This window comes from Myotis myotis, unplaced genomic scaffold (assembly GCF_014108235.1).
Source record: "Myotis myotis isolate mMyoMyo1 unplaced genomic scaffold, mMyoMyo1.p scaffold_m19_p_87, whole genome shotgun sequence".
Lineage (NCBI taxonomy): Eukaryota > Metazoa > Chordata > Mammalia > Chiroptera > Vespertilionidae > Myotis > Myotis myotis.
In genome coordinates, this window is record NW_023416398.1 from 4,895 (window position 1) to 28,331 (window position 23,437).

General features: G+C 62.1%; 1 protein-coding gene across 1 annotated transcript; it reads left to right on the forward strand.

Moving 5' to 3' along the window:
• The first annotated feature begins 863 nt into the window (after positions 1–863).
• Positions 864–17,162, forward strand: LOC118662418 (dual specificity mitogen-activated protein kinase kinase 3-like). Its single transcript, XM_036320924.1, has 11 exons — positions 864–1,280; positions 5,193–5,259; positions 6,806–6,919; positions 7,059–7,178; positions 8,437–8,553; positions 9,724–9,775; positions 11,286–11,413; positions 11,833–11,910; positions 14,585–14,724; positions 15,679–15,724; positions 16,183–17,162. The coding sequence occupies exons 1-11, from the start codon at positions 1,114–1,116 to the stop codon at positions 16,264–16,266; spliced, it is 1,113 nt and encodes a 370-aa protein (XP_036176817.1). The 5' UTR covers positions 864–1,113; the 3' UTR covers positions 16,267–17,162.
• Positions 17,163–23,437: the final 6,275 nt, after the last annotated feature.

Consider the following 23,437-nt stretch of genomic DNA (forward strand, 5'->3'; position numbering starts at 1 on the left):
GCGCTGCCTGTGGCACTGGGGACCCACTGGCCCTGCCTGAGTGACAGGCCTGTCCTTGCCGCCTGCCAGGGCCTGACTGGGGTGACCCTGAGACCTCCCAGGGGCCTCGCTGAGGGAGGGATGCCGTAGGAGGGGCTCCAGCCTCAGTGTCTCCCCTCTCCATGCACCGGGGGCTCCGAGCACCTCCCCCAGGAGCCGGTGTGATGACCGCAGTGAGTGGAGATAATGAACGTCACATGCTGGGCATGGGCTGTGGCTGGTTAAAGCCAGTAAGCACTCGCTGTCGAGTGAGCCCCTGAGAGCCTGCCCTCCCCTTCTTGGGCCTCACTTCCCCACCAGTGCCCCGGGAGTGTGTTGGCCTCGGCGACCTCTCTCTAAGGGTCCCCCACGGATAGAGGTGACCAGCTGAGTGAGAGAGGTTGGGAAGGAGCATGGGGAGCCTCTGGACATCTGGTCTGCCCCACCTCCCTGGCAGCGCGTGGCCCTTTACCTGAGGGGATGGACACTGGGGCCCAGGACCTCTCCATGGAGTCGGGGGTCATGAGGAGCACTCACTCTCCCACAGGAGGGGAAGAATACACATGGGAGCATTGCCTTTGTCATTGGAGACTGGATGTGACTGAGTGGGATGTGGTGGGGGGGTCCTTTGTGAGCGGAGCCCCTGGCAGGGTTCATGGTGAGGGTTGCCCACCCTCTGCCCCCAGGATTGACTCTCGAGAGAGGCACAGATGTGTTTAGTTAGAATCCCCCTAGGCCTGGGGATGGGTGGCGGGGGTGGGGGTGGGAAGGCCCCTCTCAGGCTCTCAGTTGATGTTTGGTCATTGAAGCCAGCAGACCCGCCTTCCCATCAGCTCCGACAGACCCTCCCTCTGTGACGGGGTCCACCCGTCCGCTCCGAACCCTTTGGTCACAGACACAGGAAGCCCTTCCCTGTGGGGCTGCTGCAAGTGTTACCACTGACCTTCTGGGGCCGGGGCCTGGCGTGACCTTGGGTCCTGGGGGTTTCCAGGTGGTTCCCTCTGATCTGCCACGCGGCAGGCGCTGCTAAGGCATGGCACTGATCACCGCGTTGGACACTCAGCCCTGGGAGGCCGGTCTGTCACCGCATGGCACATGGAGGGGCAGCCCTCGCCGGGGCGTGGCTGCGGGGCTCCAGCTGCCTCTCATAGCGGCTGTGAAGGAGACTTGCGGAAGCGACAGGAGAGAGGCCAGCTGGATGCCAGGGAGCCATCAGTCAGGGGCCTAGCGGGAGCCCGAGGAGAGCCTCTGAGCAGGTGCAGGTGAGGGTCGGGGAGAACATTCTAGGCAGAGGGAACAGAATGTGCAGAGGCCCTGAGCTGGGGGAGGGGGTGGCTTCTTCCAGAGACGGTGAGTGGAAGGAGATGACGGCAGGGCTGCAAGATGGCGGGAGCTGTGTCTGAGTCCAGGCGCCTCTCTTTACGTCCGGGTGTTGCAGGCCATGGCTGAGTTCTTGTCCCCGGCCTGTGGGCCTGCTGGGAGGCGGTGCAGGCCGAGGCACAGCCTGGCGCTGTGCCCGCTGAGGCTGGCGTGCTGGTTGTGTTTGTGGTGGCCTAGGACACTCTGTTTGTGGTGGCGACGGTTGCCACAGTCACCTCGCACCTGGGCAGCCCTGGCCATCTGGGCCCGGTGCTGACGTCCATGGCGAAGAGTGGCCGCAGCTGGTGGCCGGTGGCCTGCTTCTGGGCCGTCTCCTTCCCACAGGTGGCCAAGCCCCAGGGAGACCTTGTCACCCCAGATGCAGCCTGGTGAGCCTGAGGGCCGACCATGCCCCTCCCCTCCGCCCCGTCCGTGTGCTCGCAGCACCTCTGTCCCCCAGGGCCGGAGGGAAGCAGACGTGAGGCTCCTTCACCGAGTGCCTGTGCCCCACGTGCTCCTCACGCCCTGGCCTGGCCCAGGTGTGCAAGCTCCCGATACATAGGGAACCCGTGCCCATCTTAGGACATTCTTGTCCTGGGGCGGGAGGCAGGCGCACAGGCGGAGCCGAGGAAGGCAGGAGAGGCGCTGTGGAGAGGCCCCGGCAGGCCATGTTGGTTATTCACTTTAAACATGAAATGTCTGACTTCTAATTACAAACGCCTCAAGTCAAGAATACAAGGCTCCACGGATTCTCATCACTTAGGACGAAATGTGCCCTCTGTGGAGCGGCCTCTACCCCGGCGGCCGTGTCTGGTCTCTGACGGACCCCGTCCTGTGTGCCCACCCTGTACCCAGGCCCAAGAGGAAACCCTGTGCTGTGTGCCCACCCCCTGCCCGGGCCCAAGAGGAGACCCCGTGCTGTGTGCCCACCCCCTGCCCGGGCCCAAGAGAAGACCCCGTACTGTGTGCCCACCCCCTGCCCGGGCCCAAGAGGAGACCCCGTGCTGTGTGCCCACCCCCTGCCCGGGCCCAAGAGGAGACCCCGTGCTGTGTGCCCACCCCTTGCCCGGGCCCAAGAGGAGACCCCGTGCTGTGTGCCCACCCCCTGCCCGGGCCCAAGAGGAGACCCCGTGCTGTGTGCCCACCCCTTGCCCGGGCCCAAGAGAAGACCCAGTGCTGTGTGCCCACCCCCTGCCCGGGCCCAAGAGGAGACCCCGTGCTGTGTGCCCACCCACTGCCCAGGCCCAAGAGGAGACCCCGTGCTGTGTGCCCACCCCCTGCCCGGGCCCAAGAGGAGACCCCGTGCTGTGTGCCCACCCACTGCCCAGGCCCAAGAGGAGACCCAGTGCTGTGTGCCCACCCACTGCCCAGGCCCAAGAGGAGACCCCGTGCTGTGTGCCCACCCCCTGCCCCGGCCCAAGAGGAGACCCCGTGCTGTGTGCCCACCCCCTGCCCGGGCCCAAGAGAAGACCCAGTGCTGTGTGCCCACCCCCTGCCCGGGCCCAAGAGAAGACCCAGTGCTGTGTGCCCACCCCTTGCCCGGGCCCAAGAGGAGACCCCGTGCTGTGTGCCCACCCACTGCCCAGGCCCAAGAGGAGACCCCGTGCTGTGTGCCCACCCCCTGCCCGGGCCCAAGAGGAGGCCCTGTGCTGGGTGCTGGGCATGTCCCTGAGGTCCTCTCTGCAAATTCAGACTGAGGTGCAGAGAGGAGGGTCTCGCTTTGGTCTCAGCCTCAGTCTGCCACACACCAAAGGCAACACTGGCAACGCTGGTGTGATGGGCCTGTCCCTCTGCGAAACTCCCTGTAGGAGGCACTGTGAGCCGCTGGCTGGGCTGCTTGTGTCTCTGAGTCAGCAAGTCCAGGAGTGCCTCCTAGACAGACCCCCGACTCACTGCAGGGATTTCACCTTGGAGCCTCAGTTTCCCCAAATAAAGTGGGCTACGATTTCCTCCCTTTGGGGGCGGTGGGGCCACACACGTGACTGGCAGGCTCCTTGGATGGATGAAAGCTTTGGAGATCCACTCAGCCCCTGACACCCATCCACCTCGCCTCTCTGTGCAGTGGGGTGAAGGCACCTCAGATGTGAGGTCGTGCCTAGGTGCCTGGTGCACCCAGGGCCAGGGGAGCAGCTGGCAGCGCCTGGGAATACAGCTGTGCCACTGCCATTGCTGTGTATGGAAACATGTGCCCGAGGCTGCTGGGCCAGGCTGGACGGGCAGTGGCGCTGATGGAGGCTGAGTGTGTGCTGTGTGCGTCCCTGTGGATGGAGGAGGACACTGAGGTCACCACCCTGTAGGGGCGAAGGTGGGGTCTGAACTTGGCCTGGTACCTGGGGGTCCCTGAGGCGGCTTCTGTGGAGACTGCTGTGCTTTGCCCCCCCGACAACAGCACAGACATGAGGCCCATCTCCATGGGCTGTTCTGTTTCCTACTGATACAGAAGCCTGAGGACAGCTGGGCCGGCCTCGTCTTCCCAGCGGCAATAACAACCCCATCCCGTCACTGGCAGGGTGGCCAGGGGGCCTGGCTGGGGGCCTGAGCACGGAGCCCCGAGCTGGGGTCTCGGGGAGGCGCTGAGGCCACATGTGGGACATGGCGGAGTTGGGAGCGGAACCTGGCTCAGAGGGGCTCGGTGCTCCACGTACCCGGCAGGTGGCACAGAGCTGGGTGGTTCCAGGTTTCCTGGGCCAGTGTCGGAGGTAGCTGTGCCGGGCGGGTGGGGGCAGAGCAGGTGCAGGGCTGTGCCAGGCGGGTGGGGGCAGAGCAGGTGCAGGGCTGTGAGGGGCAGGTGGGGGCAGAGCAGGTGCAGGGCTGTGAGGGGCAGGTGGGGGCAGAGCAGGTGCAGGGCTGTGAGGGGCGGGTGGGGGCAGAGCAGGTGCAGGGCTGTGAGGGGTGGGTGGGGGCAGAGCAGGTGCAGGGCTGTGAGGGGTGGGTGGGGGCAGAGCAGGTGCAGGGCTGTGAGGGGCAGGTGGGGGCAGAGCAGGTGCAGGGCTGTGAGGAGCAGGTGCGGGCAGAGCAGGTGCAGGGCTGTGAGGGGCGGGTGGGGGCAGAGCAGGTGCAGGGCTGTGAGGGGCGCGTGGGAGCTTCAGGAAGTCATGGTCTTGTCCTTGCTCGGCCACCCAGGCGCTCAGTGACCTGGGCAAGGCCCCTCCCTTCTCTGGAACCATAGCCCTGGTCTGGGTGCTGGGAGCGAGGGCTGTGGTCCCAGGCTGCCTGGCTCCTCACCTACAGGCTCCCTGGCTCCTCACCTACAGGCTCCCTGAGGTCCCCACCTTGTTTCCTGCGCCTCTGAAAAGGGGGCCTAAGGAGGTGCCCTCTGCCGTGCCCCCCCCCCCCCCCCCCACGGTACCCAAGGAGGAGTCTCTGAGCATCACACGACCCCCTGCCCAGTACCCGGCCACACTCGGCTGTTCCTAGAGGCAGGGACATCATCGCTGGGGGCGGGCGCAGGAGGCCAAGCCCTCGCCTGTTCTCCGGGTGAGAGAGAGAGGCGTGGCCTCAGGGCTCAGGCCTGCCCGGCACCCCGATGAGGAGACTGGGCTTCCGGGGCGTCCCTTTGAGGGGCAGCACAGGCAAAACCTGAGGGGCAGGAGGACAGGGCACTGGTGCAGCCAGGGGCTCCCCAGTGTGCATCTGTTCCACGTTCCCCAGCAACCCCTGACATGACAGATGGGGAAACTGAGGCTCAGGGAGGGGGAGGCATCGCAACTGGGAGCTGACAGCTCTGCTTGATGGATGTCCATCCGGGAGGCTCAGTTCCCACGGCTAGGTTGGGCCTGGGACACTGTCTCAGCTGCCTCGCTCCTCCCTTTCAGGAAAGGCCAAGAGGAAGAAGGACTTACGGATATCCTGTGTGTCCAAGCCGCCCGCGCCCAACCCCACGTGAGTCTGCCTCAGTTTCTCCCTGGGCTCAGCCTGGGGGTCTCTGGGAGGGCCCCAGTGGACGGGGCATGGAGGGGTCGTGGGCCCGGCAGAGCCCCGCGGAGCCCTCTGCGCGGTTGCGGCCTGGGGCTCGCGGCATCTGGGTCCCGACTGTGCTCTTCTCCCACCTCAGATGGAGGGGGCACCTGGCACCTGGCACAGCAGGTGCACAGGGCGAGAGGAGGGGCCTTGAGGAGCGCTGCCTCCTGGGGATGGACATGCCTCTGGCCCCAGGTTGGCCCCTTTTCTGCTGGGAAGGGTGTGGTTCTCAGAGACTCATGGGATCTGTGTTCTCCCTAAAGCCCCCCTAGGAACCTGGACTCCCGGACCTTCATCACCATTGGAGACAGGGTAGGTGCTGGCTGAAGCCTGGGCTCAGTCTTTTCCTCAAAGGGGCCCAAGCTGACCCCATAGGGCCCAAGCTGACCCCGTAGGGCCCGAGCTGACCCCCTAGGGCCCAAGCTGACCTCCTAGGACCTGAGCTGACCCCCTAGGACCTGAGCTGACCCCTAGGGCCCAAGCTGATCCCCTAGGACCTGAGCTGACCCCCTAGGGCCCGAGCTGACCCCCTAGGGCCCAAACTGACCCTCTAGGACCCGAGCTGACCCCCTAGGGCCAGAGCTGACCCCCTAGGGCCCGAACTGACCCCCTAGGGCCCGAGCTGACCTCCAGGGCCAGGAGAGGTGCTGTGGGCCCGAGCCCTCATGCTGACTCCCTTTGGAAGGGCACAGTGGCCTTCTCCTGGGGCCCTGCTGAGCTTCCTTACCTCAGAGTCTGTCCCCACATCACCCATGGGGACTGTGTGGGGCATGCAGACCCCTGCCCGACTCCTGGGTGCATGCCTGGAACCTGAGTCCTCCAGGCACCTCCGACAGCCGGGCAGGGACTGCGAGTCCTGGTCAGGGACCCTGCTGGACCCACGAGACACAGTGGGGGCTCCAGGCAGAGACCTCACTATGGAGGCCTCTCTCTGCAGACAGCTCCTTTCAGGCTTATTTCTCCTCCCTGACCTCGTCCCTGTTTGATGGCCAGTTCATCTACTTGCTTATTTCTTTTGGGTCTGCCTCCTGCAAGAGAGGGCGAGCATGAGAGAACAGATGGCCCACGCCACGCTGCTTCCTGTGAGAGCAAGGCCTTCTCTCTCTGTGTTGCCAGTGCCTAAAACGGACTTGCACAGAGTAGGCACTCAGCAAATTGAATAATTCAGTCTACCCTTCTGAGTTGGGCGAGCAAGAGGGAAAGGGCCTCCCGTGAGTCCCCTGTGCCTGCAGGGGGCCCTTCACAGACTGTCCTGGTGCTGCGCCTGCTCTATAGGTGGGGGTGTGATGCTCAGAGAGGGAAGGACTTGTCCTGGGTCGCACAGCAGGAGAGGCTGGTGCAGGACTTGGATCCAGGCCTGACCAGCTGGCTGTCTTCCCTTCCCGCTGCCCCAGCTGTCTCCACTGAAGGAGGCAGGGCCAGCTCCTGGCTTTTGACCACCAACCTTCTCTCTCTTCTATTCCCTAAGAACTTTGAGGTGGAGGCCGATGACCTGGTGACCATCTCAGAGCTCGGGCGTGGAGCCTATGGGGTGGTGGAGAAGGTGCGGCACGCCCAGAGCGGCACCATCATGGCTGTGAAGGTGATCAGGGTCCCGCCCTGCCAGGGAGCACTGGGCCACAGGACACCTGGGAAGCTGCCTGAAGGAGGTGTGGGGGCTGAGGATGGTGGGGCTTGCCTCCTGCCGCGTGGCCCCTGACCTGCGGCCCTCTCACTGGCAGCGGATCCGGGCCACCGTGAACTCCCAGGAGCAGAAACGCCTGCTCATGGACTTGGACGTGAACATGCGCACGGTCGACTGCTTCTACACCGTCACCTTCTACGGGGCCCTCTTCCGAGAGGTGGGCCTTGGCAGGAGTGAGGGAGGGGGGTGCCAGGCTAGGGGCTAGCAGCTCAGACACCCTGCCTTCCCTCTGTCACACACTTGCCCCCAGGCCCCAGCCTGAAGCCACTCTCGGTCATTCTGGGCCCCAGCAGACACTTGCTGAGTGCCCCTGCGTGCCGGGCGCTGGGCACAGGAGTGAACCGGCCCTGCCTCTCTGTGGACAGCAGGGCAGGGCTCTGGAGAGCGCAGGCCTCGGAGCCAGATGCCTGTCTTCTTTGCTTCCTGCCTCAGTTTTCTTGTCTATGAAATGAGACCAATAATCGTACCCACCTCACGAGGTTGTCATGATGAAATAGTGTGGGGGGGGCCCGGCGTTCAGTGCATGTGCCACCAGGTGGTGTGACCACCAGCCTGAGCAGCATCCTGGCTGTAGGGTGGGCTCCGGGCAGGGCAGCTGTGGGGATGTGTAGGGGGTGGATGTGGACAGGGACTGGGTGAAGCAGGGTGTGGCCTTGGAGCTGGGAGGATGGGCTCCTGCTGGGGTGTTGGCCATGGAGTGTGGACAGAGCAGGAGCCAGGTTGGGAGCTATTGTTCGCAGTGGTGGTTGCCACCTGGTTTAGGGGAGGTCAGGCTCCTGGCCCAGCCTCACTCTGAGCACCGAGTGGGTCCCTGAGCTTGTTGAGTGTCCAGACCCATTGTGTGCCAGGCCAGGCTCCATCCCCGTGCCGCTCGGAGCCCCCTGTGTGCTAGGTCAGAGCTGGCAGGGGGCCCAGGAGCCTGTGGGTACCCGAGGAGAAGGCTGTCCTGAAAGGTGCAGAGGCGGGGGAGGCAGGCATCGTGGGGAGGAGGGACCTGTCTGTCAGGGTCAGAGTTGGGTCCCTGTGTGATAGGGCCACCAGGGCTGAAGCTGGAGACTTTGTGGAGCTGGGTCATGGCCAGGTTGCGGAAGTGGCTGTTGGAGGGACCCAGTGTTTTAGTCACTTCTTCCTGGAAATCACCGTGGACTTAGGGATCCGATAGGGGAGCCCAGAGGTGACGGGGGTGGGGAGGGTGGGGGGTAGGGGGGGAGGCTGTTATGCAGCCAGGAAGGCGGAGAAGTGGACAGGTCAGGAGGCTTTGGGAGGCAGGATGGCAGGAGGAGGAGGAGGAGGAGGAGGAGGAGGAGGAGGGGGGGGGGGGGGGCTGGGGGAGAGACAGGTGTATCAGCCAGAGGCCTGGCTCAGGGCAGCCCCGGGCCTGAGCTGACCTCTGGACGCCCCCCCTCCCACCCCAGGGAGACGTGTGGATCTGCATGGAGCTCATGGACACGTCCCTGGACAAGTTCTACCGGAAGGTGCTTGAGAAAGGCATGACGATCCCCGAGGACATTCTGGGGGAGATTGCTGTGTCTGTAAGTGGCCTCAGGGGTGGGGCAGGGGGTGGGGGGGCAGGCTGGGAGTTCCAGGTCCATAGCCAGAGGCCCTGGCCCGGCCCAGCAGGCACAAAGCCCAGTCTGATGGTGGTGTCTTGGGCTGAGCTGGGCCCCAGTGTGGCCCTGAACCTGGGCACCTGCCCACAGGGGCCCAGTGCCTCCACTCTGGGCCAGAGCCTTTGCTGAGGAAACCCTCAGCCTTGGGCTCCTAGAGACACACAGATCTGGCAGCTCCAGGGCCCCTAGGCCCTGTGTGCAATGCCCAGGCTCCTGGGCATTTTAAACGGACTTAGTGTTCACAGCTTCCTCAGCTGACAGGCCCGAGGCGGCTCAGGGAGGTGCGCTAAGCAGGGAGAAGGGGAGAAAGGGTCGCATCCAGAAGTTTGCCCCTCCCCCCATTTATCTGTTTACTTACTTGTTCATTTGTATTGAGTTTATTAGGGTGATGTTAGTTAATAAAGTTATATAGGTTTCAGGTATACAGTTCTGCAGCCCATCTTCTGTAGATTGTGTTGTGTGTTCACCACCCCAAGTGAAGTCTCCTTCACCACTTATTCCCCCTTCCCCCTCTTCTACTCCCACCCCTCCCTCTGGCCTTCACCACAGGCTGTCTGTCTCTCAGTCTTTTCTCTCCTGCTCCATCCCTCACCTCTTCCCCAGCCCCCAGCTTTTGAGGGTGAGCATTGCTCGAGGCGGTAGCAGCACTGGCTCCCGCGTCCGGGCAGCGGAGCAGACAGGGAAATGGGTCGGGCTGTGCCGTGTGCTTCTGGCGGCATCTGGGACTGATCGTGCCCAGCCGGGCGCCGGGGGGAAGAGCTCTGCCGGGGAGGGAGGAGCCGGGAGGCTGCCCAGGCTGGGTTTCACCCAAGAGCCTGGCAGGGAGTGGCCATGGCCCCTTGGGGGTCATGGGCCCAGATTTCTGCAGTGGTTTCCAGTACATCATTTCCTGGTGAACGTGTGGGCCCAAGACCCTGCCCACTTGGCTGGTGGGAGAAAAGCAGGAGGCCAGGTGTCTAGGGCAAAGGTCGGATGTGGGCAGGAGCCTGGGCTGATGGGGGCTGGGTGTGTGAGTAAGGGAGACGGGTGGGCACGGGTGGGTGGGGTTACTGCGCTGTCCTGGCATCACTCTGTTCTCTGTCCTGCGCACAGGTAGTGAGGGCCCTGGAGCACCTGCACAGCAAGCTCTCCGTCATTCACAGAGGTCAGTGCCCGCTGCGGCTGCCAGGGAGGCCCCAGGCCACCCCCATGCATGGTCTCAGCCCGTCCTGCGAGGCGGGGATCCTCTCCCTTTCCAAGAGGAGCCTGCTGAGCTCAGGGAGGGATACGCAGGGCTGTGCGTGCTGGATTAATGGCTGAGGCTCTCCCCGGCTAGGCTGCTGCACGTCTCCAGCCATTTTCCTCGGTCTCCACCCAGAGCCAGTCCCAGCCGCTTGGGTGATCCACCTCGCCCCACCCTCCAGGTTTGCTGAGCTCCGAGCCAGGACTAGGCGGGCTGCCGGGCTGCCAGCAGCTGACTGGCTTTGTCTGGACCTATTGTTTGCATATTGCTCTGTAGCTACTCTTCCATGAGTCTGGCAGTGGTACTCAACCTGTGGGTCGCGACCCCTGAAAATACATCCTGCATATCAGATATTTACATTACGATTCATAACAGTAGCAACATTACAGTTATGAAGTAGCAACGAAAATAACTTTATGGTTGGGGGTCACCACAACATGAGGAACTGTATTAAGCGTTCGCGGCATCAGGAAGGTTGAGAACCACTGGTTCAGAGTTTACAGCATGTAACCCCCACCCTAGGAAGATACAGGATGCTTCCCCCTCCCCTCCATCCTGGAAAGTTCCCTTGGCCCTTTCTGGCTGGTCCCCTGCACCCCACATCCCCCAATGCTCCTCGTCTGACCCCGCCCCCCAACATTGACTGGTTTGTCTTGTTCTTGAACTTCATGTCCATTGCCTCCACGCCGTGCCTCTGTCCAGCCTCCTTCCCTTGGCCTCATGTTTCTGAGCTCCCCAGGCTGTGCAGGCTGAAGTTCCTTCCTGCTCATTATTCTTGGTGGTTCTCTTACCAGGATGTGCTGCTTCTTACAGAGTTAACTAGACTAAGCCCTTTGGCCCCTCTGTGGCCTTCCCCACCGCAGCTCAGCCCTGCTGACAGGTCAGCATGGAACCTGCCAGACCTTTCTCTGGGCGTTTCTATTCCACCCAGGTCCTGGAGGCAGCTCATGGGGAGCAGGGGGTGCGTTTGCTGAGATTGCCCGCTGTGCAGCCTGCTCCGGACTGGGGGGGGGCTCCGTGTTCGCCTGCAGACCCGCCCCTGTTGTGTTAGCTGCTGCCCTGAGCCTCCGTGAACCTGCTGGCTCTTGGGCGTGGACACTCGGGTGGTTTCCGGGCCTCACCCTCAGTGGTGACTCCCGCACCCCAGCCTGAGAAGACATCAGAACTAGAGGCTGAGCTGGGAAGGGTGCGGCTGCATAGCCAGGAGAAGCCTCCTGTCCACAGGCTGAGGACGGCACTGGACGCCGTTGGGGGCGGCAGCGAAGCCAGTGGCTGGAGTGCATCCTCACTGGTCGTCCCCAGCTGTGGCCTGGGGCTCGGGCAGAGCCTCCTGGAGCCTCGGTCCCTCACCCGCTCCCTGGCCCTGCAGGGTCTGCCTAAGTGGCTGGGGTGTGGGGGGCACCTGGGCTGAGCAGCTCTTCTGTTCCTGCAGATGTAAAGCCTTCGAACGTCCTCATCAACAAGGAGGGCCACGTGAAGATGTGTGACTTTGGGATCAGCGGCTACTTGGTAGATTCTGTGGCCAAGACGATGGACGCCGGCTGCAAGCCCTACATGGCCGTGAGTATCCCTGACCCCCACTCCGGGACCACATGGAGGGTCCTCTGCCCCTCAGAGGTGGCGCTGCCACCCAGCCCGCCCAGGGCCTGTCCCTCTGGTTAGCAGTCCTGCCCTGGAGCACCCATTTGGAGGACAGATTTTATGGACCCCCACGCGGAGGTAGCTCAGGGGGTCTGTGCAGGCCCCCCCGCCAGTGTCCTGAAGGTGCTCTTCTCAGGCCCCATCGGGGCACCTTTGAGGCAAGGGTTAGGCTTCCACCATATGACCCTGACCCTCCCTGGCCTCAGTTTCCTCATCTGTCCCCGGGAGGCGGGGTAGGATGAGCACTGACCCCTCAGTTTGGGGCCAGGGGCTCAGGCACCCCTGTGCGGGCCCCTCCCCATGGAGGGGTGTTGATGCCTCCCTGGTCCTTCTCACAGCCCGAGAGGATCAACCCGGAGCTGAACCAGAAGGGCTACAACGTGAAGTCCGACGTCTGGAGCCTCGGCATCACTATGGTACCTGGGCTGGGCCTGGGGCTGGTGGGGGCCAGGCAGGGGCACACGGTCAGGGAGCGTTTTGGGGGTCGTCAAATAGTTCAGGCCCCGGAGAAAGTGTTGGCGTCACTCTGAAACGTGCCCCAAATGACGGTATAATGAAGGGAGTGCCCTCAGTGACATTGACCCCTCCCTGGGGGTGAGCCTGGGGCCAGGGTTGGGGAGGCTAGAGAAGTGTCAGGATCATTGGAGGTCTTAGATTTTACTGGTGCTGTAGTTGCCATAACCCTCCTCATCACTGTATGATTGTAATTTTATAACCTGTGTCTGTTCACAGTGACTGAGAATCAGTCATTTTGTCAGACAAAATGGAGGAACTGGTGACACCTTCAATGTTTCTTAATGCTACAGTTAAACTCTTTAAAAAAATATTTTTATTGATTTCAGAGAGGAAGGAAGAGGGAGATAGAGAAACACCCATGATGAGAGAGAATCATTGATTGGCTGCCTCCTGCACACCCCCACCCTGGAGATCGAGCCCACAACCCAGGCATGTGCCCTGACCGGGGATTGAACCCTGACCTCCTGGTTCATAGGTCGATGCTCAAGCCCTGACCTACGCCACCAAGTAAACGGTTTCCTGTTTGAGGTGGAGAGGAGCACCCACAGGCCAGAGGCGGACACTGGTCCTCTGTGCTCACCCACAGGCCAGAGGCGGGCACTGGCCCTGCAGTGCTCACCCACAGGCCAGAGGCGGGCACTGGTCCTCTGTGCTCACCCACAGGCCAGAGGCGGGCACTGGTCCTCTGTGCTCACCCACAGGCCAGAGGCGGACACTGGTCCTCTGTGCTCACCCACAGGCCAGAGGCGGACACTGGTCCTGCAGTGCTCACGCTCCTCTGTGCTCACACTCCTCTGTGCTCATGCTCCTCTGTGCTCAAGGCTTGGCTTTGTTTGTTTTCCAGTTTGTTGAGCTCCTCAGAGAGGAGGCCCAGGAAGGGAGGGCCGGCCGGGGTTGGACGTGTTTCCGTGTTTCTGATGATCAGCTCTGGGTGGCCTCTGGGCCCTTCTCTGGCAGCCCATGCACGGCCTCGCTGCTGCTTATTGGACTCAGTAGACATTTTAGGAGCACGGCCTGAGTTTGTCCTGTGAACACACACACACACACACACACACACACACTCACACTCACACACACAAACACACTCATACACACACTCACACACATACTTATACACACACACTCATACACACACACTCACACACACTCACACACACTCATACACACACTCTCACACACATACTTATACACACACTCTCATACACACACACTCACACACACTCATACACACACTCACACACTCACACTCATACACACTCACACACACACACACACAGAACCACACCCACGCCCATTGCGCTGTGCATAGCCTTGTCTCGGGGTGTGTCTCGGCTGGAAAGGGGCCATCAGCCTCACGGGAAGGCTCTTTCTTAGCACAGCAGGTGGCGAGCTGTTGGGTGCCGGCTGCCAGCATGAGCGTGTGTTTGAGTTGCGGCCTGACGACTGTGCAGTTTCAGGCGGGGCCTGTGTGGACCTGATTTGTTTTCACTTCGGCAGTGAAAATTGAGCTCAGAGTTGGTCATAAGCTAGCCAGTGTGTTCTACAGTGACTTCCTGCCAAGGCAGCGAGGTGTGAGTGAGGGGCTGGCCTGGGTGCAGAGCGGGCCCCAAAGCCATGTGCAGGGAGCCTAGGTCCACGCCCAGCAGGATGTACAGACCTTCCGCGGCCATACATCCAGGGGATCAGGGAGAACCCACGATGGGGAGAGGAGAAGGTTTCTGGAGGAGGAGGCTGGGAATGGGCCTTGCAGGGGGGGAGGGGTGTGTGGGGGTGATGGAGGAGGAGGCTGGGAATGGGTCTTGTAGCGGGGGAGGGGTGTGTGGGGGCGATGGAGGAGGAGGCTGGGAATGGGTCTTGTGGGGGGGGAGGGGTGTGTGGGGGTGATGGAGGAGGAGGCTGGGAATGGGTCTTGTAAGGGGGGAGGGGTGTGTGGGGGTGATGGAGGAGGAGGCTGGGAATGGGTCTTGCAGGGCGTGGGGCGGGTCGTGGGGGTGATGGAGGAGGAGGGGCTGCAGACTCCATACCCGACGGGCCTGGAGCAGGTGTTGCTGGGAAGGAGCGATTGAGTGTGGGCCTCGGGGTCCGATATCTCCTCTAGGGCCTTGGGGAGATGGGTAAGAGCGTCTTTCGCTTCCACCTGCCGCCTCTGTAGCAGCAGCTGCTCAGATCCGGCGGAGGTGTTAGGGGGACATTAGGGAGCCGTGAGGGAGATGTTTGGGGGGCAGTGACCTGTGACCAGCGAGCTGCTGCCGTCCGCATCCTGTGCCTGCTGCTGCCTCAGGGACAGGTGACTCGGCTGCAGCTCTGTGGGTTTTTAGATTAGCCGGAACCTGGGTTTTTATGTGAAACCGTCTGAATTCAGGTTGTTTGAATATCTGAGGATGGTCAGCTAGTCACGCTCAGCAGGCCCTCCTCCACGAGCCGTCATTGCTGCTGGGTGGTCGGAACCGCAGCTGCTGGGTCCACCTGGCTTTCACCTTTGACCTGGTGTCATGGGTCAGCCCTGACCGGCCTCGCGGCCCTGGCCACCTGTCCTGTGGCTGATGCGGTGACAGCACCCCGTCCTCCCTGCAGATCGAGATGGCCATCCTGCGGTTCCCCTACGAGTCCTGGGGGACCCCCTTCCAGCAGCTGAAGCAGGTGGTGGAGGAGCCGTCCCCTCAGCTTCCGGCTGACCGCTTCTCTCCGGAGTTTGTGGACTTCACTGCCCAGTGGTGAGTGGGGCGCCCTGGCCGGCAGCGGCCGCCCGCCCGGCACCTTCTCCCTCAGCACATAGCCCCCAGCAGCGCCACATCCAAACCCAGAGGCAGCGCTGCGCCGGGAAGCCTGCCATTGGCCTTCCGACACGGACAGAGCAAGGAAGGCCGAGAGAAAGCAGAGCTTTTCAGGCTGGAGTAGCACGAAGAAAGGCAGGTTACTGGTGTTGGAACTCCACAAGCTAAGGTGCCCGCAGGAGCCTTATGAAATAGTGCTTGGGAACGGAGACGGGAGAGGCGCAGGCAGGCCGCGGCCGTGGTCTGCCCACAAGGAGGTAGAACGCGTCCCAACTACGGGAGAGCTGCGTGGAGATTCAGGTGAATTCTGGCTTACTCTTGGCTTATGAAAACGTTTGAAAAATGAAGTTACAAGCTGTTCAGAAGTGAAAGAGTAAGAAAATGACGTTAGTCTCTGTGTGTTATGAGTAAAGAGACAGAGGGAAACTCACAGCCTTTACTTCTCGTGTTAGAAAATAAGACTGAAGACAAAGGCTCTACAAACAGCCACCATCCCCTTGACTCCTTGCACTCAGGGCTCCCTCTCCCGGGACCTGTGATAAGGAATTTCCCTCCTGACGAAGGACACCACGGATATGAGTGCTAATGGCAGCATTTTGGTATCATTTCAATAGGAGGTTCACTGGAAATTTCCTAGATTGCTAGAGAGACAAGAAAGCTAAACCCCAGAGGCAGAGAACTAGCACCCCCAGAGGCAGAGAACTTGCCCTGAGTCTGAGTCTGCACCTGTGGGTCCCCTCCATCCTCAGGAGCTCCCGGAACAGTCCGCTCCTTCTTCCCTGAGCCCGGAGCATGTGTCCCCTCGCTGCCCAGGCTCAGGGACTTGGCTGGCCTGGGGGGCTGGACCCCCTCCTCCAGGCCAGCCTGACCCCAGCCTGCCCTGCTCTCTCCTAGTTTGAGGAAGAACCCCGCGGAGCGCATGAGCTACCTGGAGCTGATGGTGAGTGGTGGGGGCAGCGCTGGGTGGCTCTCTAGGGAGGGAGGGGGCTGTGTCTCCACGCACAGGTGAGCAGCTCCTTGGGCTGGCCCTGCAGTCATTCATTCCGGTAGCCCACGCAGGGCCACAGGGGCGGGGTGGGGAGGCAGGTGGGCTGTTTTATCTGAAGGCATTAGGGAAGGCTTCTTAGAGGAGGTGACATTTGAACTGGGCCTGGAAGGATGAATAAGGACTTACCTATGATGGAGCGGGCATTCCCCGTTGAATGTGCTGTAGCCCGTGGATGGCTAGTGGGGGGCCCAGGAGGCAGTGACTGCTGTCCTAACCGGGAGGGCTTTCTGGGGCGAGTCCTAGGAGGATGCGTGGGAGTCTGCCCGCAGGAAGCACACCAGGCCTGGGCTGCGGGGGTGGGGGGGCGCGGCGGGAGCACCTCTCCTCACGCCTTGTCCTGCCTCCCCCAGGAGCACCCTTTCTTCACCTTACACAAGACCAAGAAGACAGACATCGCTGCTTTTGTGAAGAAGATCCTGGGAGAGGACTCGTAGAGGGGCCCCCAGCCCAGAGCCCTCCACGGGGCGATGCTTGCCCACACCCTTAAGCTACTGCCACTGGCCGTGGGCATCCTGGGAGGACTCGAGGGGCTGGTCCCAAGTGCCAAAGAACCAGACTGTCAGGGCTCCCTGCGGCCCTCATGGGCCTACCAGTGCCTCTGTCCTGCTGCTTCAAGGACCCCAAGTCTTTAGCCCCCAAGACCCTGGACTTGTGGGGACCTGGATGCCCCCAGATGTTGCCGCCCCTCACAGAGAAGGCAGCCGGCACCTGTGCACTGCCTGGCCCCGCCCAGATGCCTTCAAGTTGTATATTTTTCTACTTCTTGACTGAATGGACTTTGCACACTTTGGCTCAGGACTCTGCTGGGTGGTGTGGGGTGCGGACGGGTGAGCCACGTGGACCTCGAGCCCCGAGGGAGACCCAGCTGCTGGAGCCCTCGCCGGGCGCGGCACGCAGGCCCCCCCGGGACCCCGTGGCCCAGCCCCTCCTATCACATCTACTAGGGGTGTCGTTTCACTTTTTTTTTTTTAATTTATCCTCTTTTTCCCTGTTGCTTTGTGGGTTTGGCTGGGTTTTATTGCTGTTGTTGTTTTGCACGGTGTGGAGCCACATACGCTCTCGGCCCCCCGGGCCAGCAGCCAAGGCTCACCTCTGCTCGGGTGGCTCTAGGAGGCTGGCCTCCAGTCTCTGCTCAGAGACACTCCTAGGGGCTGGCCTGGCAGGCTGTAGATTAGCTTTTCATAATGTGTGTGTGTGTGTGGGTGTGTGTACACACATATACATATATGCTTTTTTTTTTAAGAAAGGACTACCTGTCCTGGGTTCTGTCCCTGATGGGTGGGGGCAGTTACCTGTTTGCTGTTTTAATAAAAAAAAAAGTGGGTCCGAAGGCGGCGTGAGACTGTCCCCGTGACGAGCCCACGCCTCGGGGTGCCTGTGGCCACTGGGAGGACCCCTGCCCTGGGGTGGGGCCGGGCTGTGTGGTCGGGGGAGGGGTTGCACCAGGGCCCCGGGGCGGTGCTGAGGGGCCGGTCCTGTGCTGGGTGCTGGGCGGAGCAGCAGACACAGGCCTGACCGCTGGCCGTGGGAGAGCGCTCTGCGACGCCCTCCCCTGGATGCTGTCCACTAACTGAGGTGAGATGTTGTCTTGGGCTACGATGTTGTCCCAGTTTCTGAGAAACAGGCCCAGAGAGCTGAAGTGACGCGCCCCAAGCACCCAGCTGGTAATGGTGAGAAGCAGCTTGGAGCCAGGCCGTGTACCCTTGGAGGGGAGCTCGAGGAAGGCGGCATTGCCAAGGTCCAGCCTGACCTGTGGTCCTCGGGTCTGGGCTGGGCGGGAACTGCCGTCACCGCTGTCAGCAGCAGGAGTGACTGCTCACGTGAGCACAGCTGTGTGCGGCTCAGGCAGTCGGGCAGGAGCGGGTTGGTCCCTGTAGCGCTCGTGTCCGCCTTAGCTGCTTTTTCTCGGTCCACACCCTTCGTGGGGACAAGGCAGGACCCAAGGGCTCCTCCCAGTTTAGCAAAGGGGCTCAGACTCCAACTGCAGCCCCAGGTCTGGCTTGTTGGGCGGGAAGGGGTCACATCTCCCCCCCACCCCACCCCCCAAGTCATCAGCCAGGAGGATCAGCCCACCCACATCTCAGGGTTGACAGTGTGCCTCCCTAGTCCTCCAGGGGAACTCAGGGCATCTTCTCTGGGGTCCTCTCTCCTCTACCCCAGCGCCCCTGTCCTCAGGCCCCCACCTGTCCTCAGCACAACATGGTGCCAAAGAGCCTCCAGTCCAGGACAGCCCTCTGCCCACTAACCCTTCCCTGGCACACACTGAACACTTGAAGGCACGTCTGTGCCGCTCCCTCCCAGCCTCCCTCCATGATGAAGGCTGTTCTCACCTTGGGGTCTTTGCATAGACTGTACCCCCCGCCTGGGACCCCTTCCCCCAGGCCTGCCTCTCCCCTGGTCCAGCCAGGCTTCATCCGAGTAGATCTGACTGCCACTGTGCTCGCTCAGCCTTTGTTAATGAATAAAACATACAGCAAAGCAGGAAGGCGTGAGTGAGTCTAAAACCCTGTGTGTGTGTCGTCCCACCCGCATGCCCAGGGCAGACCACCGAACCCCAGGGCGCGTCCCAGTCCTGCAGCCACCAGGAGACACCAGACGCCGACTGGGATCCCCGGGTCCCCAGAGCCCTGCCCACAAGGCCTCCGAACACCCCATGGCCAACTCTTACCTCCCTCGCCCCTCCCACCACCACCTTCCCAGGTTCCTGGTGGGGATCCAGGGGGTAGAGTCTGGGGCTTTGCCCTTGCACCTCAGCCCTGGCTGCCTGTGCACGTCCTGGCTGCCCCTTCCCCCCCTCTGTGCACAGGCCCTGCTGGGAGCTCTGCTGAAGCAGGGTGACAGGTCGGGGGTCTGGTTCCCCACAGACACTGCCGGCACAGCCCTCTCCTGCCGTTTACAGAGAGCCTTAACGTTTCAAACAACTTCGTGGTTTGCAAAGCTCAAGGCTGTTTACAAAACAATTTACAAAGTAACTTCCAGTTTGCAACGCCCTCTACAGGGTTAAAGGGCACTTTACCGTTTCCCAGGTAGCTCCTGGCCGAGCACTGGCCACGGAGAAGGGGAGAAGGCGCTGGAGTGGGCAGGGCCCTCCCCGCAGTGTTAGGAGCTGGGAACAGGCTCAGTTGCCTGGAGCCCTCGCTCTCACAGGGGGCGTCCGGGCACCACGGCCGGAGGCCAGTGTGCAGATCGATGGACATTCACAAAGCACCTGCTCCGGCCGCAGGCCCGGGACAGTGATACAACCCATGACGCGTCCCGGCCGCCCGCCCTGCGCTCGCCCCTGCGCTCGCCCCCATGGCGGGCTGTCTCCCCGCCTGAGGCTGAGGGCACAGGCACAGGGCTGCACAGGACCTGCGCCTGGTCCCGGGCTCTCCACCACCTCGGACAGCAGGGGCTGGATGCTGCCTGTCCCAGGCCTGGGCTCGGGGGCCTCAGGACTGACAGGGGGAGAACTGGGACCTCTGGTGAGAGAGCCTCGCGGTCACAACGCCCCGCAGGCTGGGCCAGAGCGGGCGGCTGCCCTTGCAGCCTCGTTAAGTCAGCTCAGCCTCTCCCCTCTCAGACCCTCTGTGGCTACTCCCCCCCCAGCACCTGTCTGAGGGTCCCCCAAAATGCTCACTCCAGCTGGGCCTCAGCGACCACCCGCCCACCACACTCCATTCGCCCTGAGCCTTGGCCCGGGCTAGCCTTGCCCCAGGGCCTTTGCACCCCCGTCCTCAGTGCCCGGGATGCTCTCCTGCTCAGCTGCTACCTCCGCACAGAGGCCCTTGACCACCGCTCACCCATCACTCTCCCCTCGCCTTGCTGTGTGCTCTTCACGCTTACTTGGTTCGCGGGCATGTTAACAGCCGCCGTGCAGGTGGCAGAGCTGCCAGGCCGGGGGGCGGCTCGCACCTCCGTGCTCAAACCTGTGCTCAAACCTCAGAGGTTCAAAACCACAAAATAACCTTTGGGCTGGGCCTGATCCACTCTGTTTCCCGAAAGATGCAAAGAAGCCCGGCTGGCGTGGCTCAGGGGTTGAGCGTTGACCTATGAACCAGGAGGTCACAGTTCAATTTCCATCAGAGCACAGGCCTGGGATGCGGGCTCCATCCTCAGTGTGGGGCGTGCAGGAGGCAGCCAATCCATGATTCTCTCTCATCACTGATGTTTCTATATCTCTCCCTCTCCTTTCCTTTCTGAAATCAATAAAAGTATATTCTTTAAAAAAACTGCAAAGATAACAAGAAAGCAGTTCTGACCACTGGGCTGATGACTACCCGACAGAAAGTGAGAACGTGGTTTAGACTTGGCATCACTGCGCTGTGTGAGCTGCACGGACAGAAACGCCCTCCTCCCGCGGGGCAGGCCCCTCCCTCACCCGCCTCTGTCCTCACCAGAGCCTCACTGGGATTCGGCCTGAATCAGACGCCTCCAACAGCTCTTCTTATTGATCCCAATAAATGCTGCTTCTCACTCTGACAGGCCTGGTATTTTTAGGTTCTTGTCTGCTGACCAGCTCCCCTCTAGTCTGGGACGGGCTCTCCTGGGGCGGGATGAATCTGTCTGTCTTGCTCAGTCTGGCACGAAGGGGCCACGACAGCGGAGACGGCCAGCGCAGGGGAGGTGCCCTCGGGCACCACCGTGGAGCCCAGAACCAGGGCAGGGGGCCCAGGGAGCAGGCTGCCCGGAATGTGCCAGGCTGGGCTGGAGGCGGTGGAGGGCCCCAGGCGGGAGGCACCCCAGGAGAGGGCAGAGCCGCGCTGACTGACAGGACCCTGCGCTCAGGCAGGGAACCACCAGGAAGGCCGCACCGCCAGCAGCCCCGACACTGGGACCGGATCCACCGTCCAGGCACCGGCAGCCGCGCCGCCTGCGGGCAGGGCGCCGGCTCTCTGACTCCAAGTCCCAGGAACTGAGCTGGAGGGCCCCTGCCCGCTCCATGTTTAAGCCTGTCTGGCACCTCGGGGGAGGGGGGCAGCCACCGCTTGGTCGCCCTTCGGCTGCTGTGTGGGGAGGGGGCCGGGGGGGACTGTGTCGTCCCCTCCCAGCACTGACGGGCGCACCCGCGGAGCCTCCGCAGCGGGACTCCCTTCCCAGGCGCCCGCCGGCCGCGTCCTGTCCTCCCCTGCTCCTCTCCGGGGCGCTCTTCCCACTGACCGGGGGCCCTGGGGGGACCAGGGGTCCTGTCGGGGTTCTGCTCCGAGGCCTCTGATGGGCGGCCGGGTGAACAGCTCCCCCTCCCTGCGCAGGTCCTGGCCCGCGGAAGCCGCTGCTAGGCCGGGACTGGCTCCGGTGGGAGCGGCTCACGTGGAGGGAGGAGGCGACACCGCTCCGCCCTCGGGCTGGAGACGCCCCGCCCAGGGCATCCGCGCCCCCCGCCCCGCCCCCCCCCCCCCCCCCCCCCCCCCGGCGCCCAGGGCCGGCCAGGAGACCGCGCACGGCCCCCGCAGAGCCGGGTGGGTGTCCCACAGGCTCGGCCCTGGAGGGGACTTGGCCCCGCCTGTGCCCGGCGCATCTAGAGCTGGAGCTGCTGCGGGACCGAGACAGGCCTGCATGTCCTACTTTTTAAATTGTAGCGCCCTCAGGAGAAACATTGGATTAAATAACAATTAAATTTTAAATTAAATGAACTTGATCACAATGATCACAATGATCTACGTTTAATTCCTTCTTATGAGCCACGCACGGCGGAGGAGCGAGCTCCTCCTGGCAGACGGCGCTGCGGCCCGTGTGACCGCGCTGAGCGTCCAGGAAAGGCCGTCAGTGTGGGACCTTCCTGGGCGCTGGACACGCTGGAGAGTCGGCAGCTTCAGAGGAGGGGGGGAGCAGGAGGAGAGGAGAGAGCCGGTGGGACAGCCTCGCGGAGTCGCGGGGGGCTTGGTGCGACAGGGGGCGGGCAGACCACATGGGGCTGCAGGTCCTGCCTAAGCCTCTAGACCAGCGGTTCTCAACCTGTGGGTCGCGACCCCCTTTGGGGGTCGAACGACCCTTTCACAGGGGTCGCCTAAGACCATCGGAAAACACATAATTGCATATTGTTTTTGTGATTAATCACTATGCTTTAATTATTGTTCCATTTGTAACAATGAAATTGGGGGTCGCCACAACATGAGGAGCTGTATTAAAGGGTCCTGCGTTAGGAAGGTTGAGAACCACTGGTCTAGATGTTCTCTTCAGGGCAAGGGGAGTCACTGGAGGCCTTGAAGGCGGGAGAGACGCCACCGCGGATGGGACAGCCTGGATGGGACTCCATCCCCCTTGACAGTGTCCCAGCGCCTCTCTGACGTGTTTCCTCACCTGCGAATCGAAGGTGCTACCTCGGATCTTACAGGATAACAGGTGGTTCTAACGAAACCCCAGCCCGAGGCCCATCGTAGGCCCAGCACACAGCAGGTGTGCAGCTAGCAAACCCACCTCTCTGGTCCCTGTCCTCCAGCACCTCCTGACCGGCCCAGCGCAGAGAGAAGGATGAGCATCAGGGTCAGAGTTCTTTCTTCCTCTGTTGCCTTTAAGCCAAAGCCTCACTCTCTGTGGCCTCATAAGCCCTGGCATCGGTGTCTTCCTGGGCCCACATGCCCCCGGCTGCTGTGCAGGTGGCGACCGACCTACCCGTCTTGGGGTCCCGGAGCAGAGCCATCTGGCCCCTCTGTCACTGGCACCTTGAGTACCAGTTCTGTTGGCTATGAAATGGCCCCCCAGCCCCCAGCCCCCCTCCGAGACTAATCCCAGTGAGTCTTCGTGAGAACATCTTGGTGAGGGGGGAGGGCCCGGGCCAGGGTCACCAGGACGTCTCCCCCTTCCACCTTGCAAACGTGAAAATAAAGGGCATTTGTTCAAAGCGAGAGGCAACAAGCATTTATTTGAGATCAGGAAGAGCAGCTTCGGGGAGGCTCTGGCCCAGGAGGAGGCCCTGGTGCTCTGACACCAGGGCAGGTGTTTGTGAGAAAGGGAGGGGACAGCACCACGGAGGACGCGTCTGTCGTGCGGGTCACACGCACAGTGATGCTGGTCTAAATGATGCTCTCCCTGCAGCCGGACAGTCATCAGCCCGCTGGTCAGAACTGCTTCCTGTTCTCTTCCCAGTTTTGGGGAAACAAGGTTCTTGGGCCCAGTCAGTCCGCAGAAGCGTTTGCCCCATTCTCGAACCTTCCGCGGGCGGCCTGAGCGTCGGAGGGCAGGCCGCTCCTCTGGCCCGGCAGCTCCACCTCCCTTTTGAAGTGGTTCCGTTTATATTCTTTACAATCTCGTGTTCATTCTGGCCTTTCTGCTAGGAATTCCCTCAGAATTCTTGGTCACAAGCAACAGAAGTGACTGTCCTCCCAGGTGAAGGGGTTTCCCGGCTCAGTCTCAGGGCTCATCGCATGGACAGAACGTTCCAGCTCTGAGGAGGCCGGGGGGAGGGCCTGGCATCTGGCCAGGACTCTGCCGTGGCCCTTGCCCCACATGTTACACTTCAGAGTCCCAGGCAGGAGCGGCCTATTGGCCAAACCCGAGTCTGGTTCATTTCGCTTCCACAGTGGGAACCAGGACAGTGTCCACCCAGGATTCCATACGGGAGGCTCCCTCCCGAATGAGAAGGGGTTGGAGGTTGTGCAGCCACCCCACCCAACACACACGTTCACT